This window comes from Mesoplodon mirus (genome assembly GCF_964341445.2).
Source record: "Mesoplodon mirus genome assembly, chromosome: 5".
Classification (NCBI taxonomy): Eukaryota; Metazoa; Chordata; class Mammalia; order Artiodactyla; family Ziphiidae; genus Mesoplodon; species Mesoplodon mirus.
In genome coordinates, this window is record NC_138980.1 from 42,988,165 (window position 1) to 42,995,141 (window position 6,977).

The 6,977-nt window shown below is 38.0% G+C and overlaps 1 protein-coding gene across 2 annotated transcripts; it reads left to right on the forward strand.

The window, feature by feature from the left end:
* Positions 1 to 259: 259 nt before the first annotated feature.
* Positions 260 to 5,827, forward strand: LOC309804854 (olfactory receptor 7G2-like; the record flags this gene model as incomplete). Of its 2 annotated transcripts, XM_082622508.1 has the most annotated exons (2): positions 260 to 286; positions 4,961 to 5,827. In XM_082622508.1, one exon carries the CDS (start codon positions 4,988 to 4,990, stop codon positions 5,825 to 5,827), a length of 840 nt encoding a protein of 279 aa, XP_082478634.1. The 2 variants fall into 2 exon arrangements, with proteins under 2 accessions (XP_082478634.1, XP_082478633.1); XM_082622507.1 differs by lacking the exon at positions 260 to 286 and having other exon boundaries at positions 4,889 to 5,827.
* Between the last annotated feature and the right edge of the window lie 1,150 nt (positions 5,828 to 6,977).

The window sequence follows — 6,977 nt, forward strand, 5'->3', positions numbered from 1 at the left end:
TCAAATTAGTTTTGAGTGTAGGAGAGAGAAGGACAGAAAGATTAGAGGTTGAGGAAGTGAGAGAGACTGAGAGAAAGGCAGAAGGCAAAGAAAAACATGAGGACTATTCACTTCAATTTACAATACAGATATCACAGTTTTCTAAAGTAAGTGATTTGTGTACATCTGCTATATGTCTTATCACATGTATTTTTCCCAGCAGACTCATCCACACATGGAATCAGAAAGCCAAACAGGTATAGGAGAAGTTCTCCTCTTGGGCCTCTCAGAGGATCCAGAACTGCAGCCCCTCTTCTTTTGTCTATTCCTGACCATATACCTGGTCACTGTGCTTGGGAACCTGTTCATCATCCTCGCCCTCAGTTCTGACTCTCACCTCCACACCCCCATGTACATCTTCCTCTCCCACCTGCCCGTCACTGACATCAGTTTCAGCACCACCACAGTCCTCAAGATGCTAGTAAACCTCCAGACACAAAACAAATCCATCACATATGCAGGGTGCTTAGCTCAGGTGAACCCAAGATCAGGGTTATTTCTATAGTGACTTTGTGAACAATGTTCTTAGGAGAATTTTAGTGTCAGAAAGAGAACAGGGTAGGGGAAGGAGTTGAGCAAGTGTGTCATTATAGCCAGAGCACTAGCCGCAGCTTAGGTTTTAGGTGTTCTTATACAAAAAAAAAAAAAAAAATGGTAGCTATGTGAGGAGATGGATATGATAATTATATTGACCACAATGATAATTTCACTGAGCATGTATATCAAGTCAACATGGCTTACAACTTAAATATGTATTTTTTAAAATACACAGAGAGAAAAGCATATCATTCTCTTTGTGTCTCAAGGTGAGGCAATCAGCCAACACGAATTTGGGAAAGGTGAGGAATTTGTCAAATTAAGGTCATTTTTTAAATTGTTTCTTTTCCTATGCAAAAGCTTTTCAGCTTGTAGTAGTCTACCTGTTTATTTTTGTTTTGTTGCCTTTATTTTTGATGTCACTTCCAAAAATGTATTGCCTAAACCAATGTCAAACAGCATAACCCCTATGTTTTGTTCAGGAGTTTTCCATTTCAGATCTTACATTTAATTCTTTAATCTACTCTGAGTTGACGTCTGTCATTGGTGTAAGACAGGAGTCCAGATTCATTATTTAATCCTCATTACCTGAAACAGCATCCTCTTCCCTAAGGACATAGATCAGCAGAGCCACTTGACTCCAGCCCACCTACCATTTTAAGTGTCAGATCTTTTGGTGCTACATGGAAAATTTAACCTTTTTTTGAGCCAGCTAAGGCTTTGTGTATTTTACCTAATATACATGTGCTTGAAATTTACTGCTGTTAAGATGTTCCTCAGTGATAGTAAAATGCCATCTTGTCATAAGTTTATTTTTAAAATATATCTAGAAATATACAGCATAAGAAAATTCATATAGAAAAAGTTAGAATGAAAATAAATGATGAACACATGAAAATACTGAAGTCTTTAAAGAAAAATGTTTTTAAGTGAATATTAAGATAGAGCACCATCACATTTTAAATTATGGATGAAATCTCATGAGATCTACTATATAATAGACAAAACTGCACACTAGTGCCTTTGGTGACATTGTACTTTATCACAACACAATTTTAAAATAAAAAACCATAATTCAATCCAAAGTTGCCTAAATGTGAAGGAAAATGTACATTGAATCTATTGTGTGAAAAATGGAAAACATGGTTATGAAAGCCTAAAAAGAGAGTATGACGTCAGTTTATACTGAGCACAGTCACAATAGATCATAGGGAATAACTTTGATACTGCTGTATAAAATATAAAGAACAGGAATTAACATTCAGTGGCTCTAAAACTGAAATGCCCCTAAGTGTCTGAATTTTATAATATCTTAACTATATTCATAAATGTACTATTTGTACCTAATATGTAAAATATTTTTTCACACAAAAATTGAAATCAGGCTTTCTGGTATTATTAATTTGAGATGCCTTTTTTGTAATTTTATAAAAGGATCCAGGAGTTCATTAGAAGAGAAGTGTGTGTACATATGTGCAAGGTATGTAAAATGCAGGCGAGCATGAACAGGTAAAGAGAATGGGTAATGTATCCTTGCCTCACAAGTCAGGGATTAGTCATCATGAATTCCTCTCTTCTGTAGTTTTGGTCTTTAATGATTTGACTGCTCAAGGATCAGAATGACATTAATAATATATGTCTAATGAGGAGCTTTGGATATTAATCCCCTGGGGAAAACGAGATACTCTAAAGAATCAACTTGTGACAACATATCAACGGCTCTTGCCTAGTCAAAACAGGCACACCTTCCAGAGATAATCCTGAACTAAAATTGCATTGTCTCATTTGGTCTCTCTGCCCTTTCTGAGTACAGATCTGTCTGCAATATCCAGGTGTCATTTCAAGTTTCATCTCACACTGATGCCAGTCAGGTAAATTCATGCATGTTAGATAATGCTTTTGTAATGAGATGAGGCGTTTTACTCCAAAGTCATCTATGGGAAGCAACGAGCAGAGTACATGTATGAAATGATCAGAACCAAGTGTCCCATGGGACTCCAGACAAATTGTCTTCTTGGTGCCAAATTCTCATGATTGTTTGCATCAATGCTCACCCAGTTCTCAGTCTGCTGGTCTAATATCTTCTCTAAAAGTGGGGGAAAAATTTATCCTCCTGAGAAGAGATCTGCCCCTTCTCAAACATGACGACTGTTACAAAATTTTCTGACACTTACTTAAATTCTTCTTGTGGTTGTGGGGAAGGTGTTTTGTCAGCTTTCCCTTCATGTCCATTCCTGCTTCTTTAAACACCACTGCACAGAAGTGTGTCTGCATTATCTCTGGACTTGGGCTATGAAATTATGGGGGAGAAAGTAGAGACACAGAGAAACAGCTAGCTGCCATCCCAGTACACCTGTTTCTCTTTATAAAATTGCCAAGTATTTAATATAAGAACAGCAGAGATAGTATAATAAATTTTAAAAAATAACCATCCTTCAACTTATTCTAGAATTTTCAAATGTTGACACTCTATCATATCAACTTCAGGTTTTTTTTAAGAATAAAGTTACAAAATAATACACACATACAAAAGCCCTCCCTTTCGCATCCCCTCAGTTGTTGTTCTCCTCTTCCTAGAGACAACATCACCTTGAATGTGGTGGTATCCCTCATGCATTGCTTTATGGTATATATGTGTTCAAAAAAATACATTGATAAAAGGAATCAACACAGCAGAATGGAGAAATAAAACATGATGTAACTTGCAGTGGAATACTCCCTGGTGATTAAAAATAATGAAGAGGGATTAAATATAGCAACAATAGAGAAAAGTGAAATCACCTAAGAATGCAAATTGTAAATGACATGCACTGTATGCTGAGTACTATGCTGGCTGCCCTGTCTCTATTCATTTCTCATCATTGCAACATCCCTATGCAGCTTTATGAGAGTTCCCATCATACAAATGAGGACACCAAATCTTCTCATACAATTGAACCATTTTCCCTATTCTCAAAGGAAGTGCTGGTCCTGGATTCAGTTCAGAGTGTTTGAGTCTAAGTAATACAGCAAATAATAAAGGCTGTCATGCCCACTTCCATCCCCCGCCAGGAGAAAGAGGACCACTGCTTTACGGAGACAGTCCTATAGGATGCCTGAATATTTTGTAAGTATCATATGTCTTCTTATCTTGTAATTCTCTGTCTTGCAAGGGCCAAAAATTGTTGCTATTTTCTTCGACTTTTTAGAAGCCTATGCATTTTGTTCTCTCTCTCATTTATCTTTTAAAAAACAAAATCATATGCCTCCTATCACCTTAGGGGAAGAGGTCCCATTAGGATGAGACAGAGAATGTCATTGATATTTGCACACCTTCTCTTAGAATTAATTGTTAATGCAGGTGCGTTACATTTCATGAGGGAGTCTTATGAGCTCTAGTTTACAGGCAACATTTTCTAATCTTTGCTCAGGTGCAGAGTGTATCCTTGGATAGATGCCATGACCTGCTATACAGTATTTCATGCGTAGGGATGGACATACACTGTAGGGAAGAGAAAAGATTTAGAGCATGGTCCTAGATTAAAATATTAAAATTTTAAAGGAAAATTGTAAAATCTGAGTGTTGGTTTAGGAATGCTAATTCTGTACTATCCAGCGACATTGACAATGATTGGTTAAGAGAGTCAACTCAGCAGTCAGATAATCTTAGCTCAGACTTAGTCTTTTCCACACACTGTGTCTTTCATGTCCATGATGTACCCTCACTTTACCTAAGTGTCCGCATGGATGAATGGAGTGATAGTACGATCTAACTCATCTGTAATTTGACAAGCCCTTCAGATGACTCTGCAGCAGGTCAAAGTTTAGGCATCCTGCATTACAAAAAAGAGAGAATAACTTCATTCTCATTTTTCTTTTGCTTGAGGCAAGAAATATTTCTGAAGGAAACGCTGTGTCTTATTCTTTGTTTCAGTCTTAACACTTGGCACAGGTGTGATACAGAGTTGGTGACCAATCAAAATAATGGCCAATAAAGAGAGTAGAGGGAAGAGGAAGTATGAGAGATGTTGATGGAGAGAAAAATTAGCAAAGGGACAGACTTGCATCGTCTTTTGGGTTCACAATATACACAGAGTTTTATTTTTTATTTAAGCACAGTTTCAAAGTGCTAGCATATATGACATTCATCTGGAGGGTATGTTAAAACTTAGATTGCTAGCCCTTACCTCCAGAGTTTATCAGCAGTAAGTCTGGAGTGGTACCAAGGATTTGCATTTCTAACAAGTTCTCAGTTGATGCTGGTGCTGCTCATCTGGGGAACATTCTTTTCCTTTTCTTTTCACTCCATTTCCCCATCAGATTCATCGACAACATGGAACTCAGAAATGAAACAGATGTTTCAGGATTCCTTCTCCTGGGATTGACAGATGATCTAGAACTGCAGTCCTTCTTATTCTGCCTGTTCCTAGCAATGTACCTGATCACTGTCCTAGGAAACCTGCTCATCATCCTGGCTGTTAGCTGTGACTCCCACCTCCATACCCCAATGTATCTCTTCCTCTCAAACCTTTCCTTTACTGACATCTGTATAAGCACAACTGCGATTCCAAAGATGCTGGTAAACATCCAGGCAGAGATACAGCACATCACTTACATAGGCTGCCTGACCCAGCTTGGCTTTGTCCTGGTTTTTGTTGGTTTAGAAAATTTTCTCCTTGCAGCAATGGCCTATGATCGCTCTGTGGCCATTTGTCACCCCCTGAGGTACACGGTTATCATCATCCCCCGATTCTGTGTTCTGCTGATTCTACTCTCACTTTTCATCAGCACAGTGCTTGGCCTGCTCCTCAGTCTGATGGTATTGCGGCTGTCCTTCTGCAAGGACCTGGAAATCCCTCACTTCTTCTGTGAACTTGCTCAAGTCATCAAGCTGGCCTGTTCTGATACCCTCATGAATAACATCTTGATATATTCTGTGGCTAGCCTGTTTTGTGGCATTCCCCTCTCTGGGATCATTTTCTCTTATACTCAAATTGTCCCCTTTGTTTTGAGAATGCCATCAGCAGGGACAAAGCTTAAAGCTTTTTCCACCTGTGGGTCTCACCTTACAGTTGTGTCCTTATTCTATGGGACACTTTTTGGAGTTTACATTAGTTCTGTGGTTACTGACTCATCCAGGAAGACTGCAGTGGCTTCAGTTATGTACATTGTACTTCCTCAAATGATGAACCCTTTTATCTACAGCCTGAGAAACAAGGACATGAAGAGAGCCTTGAGGAAACTTATTAGTAGGATACCTTCTTTCCTGTGATCATGCCCTCTACTTTGGACTTGAGTTTCTAGAACGAGGCAAGGGATTAGGAATCTTGGGTGAGCCATAATGTCTGATACTTTCATTAACAAATTCTTCTAAAACAGCCAACAGCAGAATTTCCAAGTTAACTTTAACTTGGGGTTGACACCACATTTTGCTTTGTTCAGCCATATGCTGCTGGACACATTATTTTCAGTTCTTCAATTCAATTTCTTTGCTCAGTTTCTATAGAAGTAGAGCCTGAAGCAAGGGTTCTAGTTTTTATGAATTTTTTGCATCACTTTCAGAATAAGCAATATTGCCAAAATTATTAGGAAAGGAAGTACTGTAGCAAGTCTGTGGTCATATCTACAGACTAGCTTCCACCTGATCTATGGTGGGGCCATATGATTTGCACCCCAGAGTTAGGTCTATAGTGGAGTAAGAGATCTTACCTTTCACACACCTACTTATTAATGAATTAGATTGAGGAACATAAGTATCTACTATAGTCAGTTTCATTATCTATGAAATGTGTCAGTGGTTTGAAACATGAGATATTTGAATTCCATTAGTGAGGAAGCCTTCAGTTCTAATAAGAAAAAGAATCTCTAATATGTCCAAACAACAAAGAGAGTTATCTTTCATAAAAAGGTCTTCATAGGTAAGAAATGTATGTAAGCCGGGGAGTAGGAATTCATTCAGTCCTGCATGTGTTGTTTTGTCCTGGGACTGGTTTTCCTCAGGGTCATCAGTGGTGTTGCCAGATGAAGATGTCATGTATGGACATGATTTCCAGAGACGGAACCCTGGTTGTCCTTCTTTGAGTCAGGTAATTATAGAATATTCCATGGAGTCAACTAGAATATATTTCTGTAATTAGTTGTATAGTGGCCCTAAAAACAATTTGTCCACATCCTATTTCTTATAACCTATTAATATTATATGATAAAAATGTGGATGTTGTAATCAACTATAATGGAATAGAATCGGAAAAACAGTGAGTGTTACTTATTTAGAATTAGAGTCTTTGTAGAAGGTGAGCTAATCCCAGATTGTCTGAACATGTCCTAATATAATCTATGTATCCTAATAAGCTAGACAGAAATGGAAATGACACAAAGAAAAGGAGAAGGTAATGCAACCGTGGTGATTGAAATTGGATTTA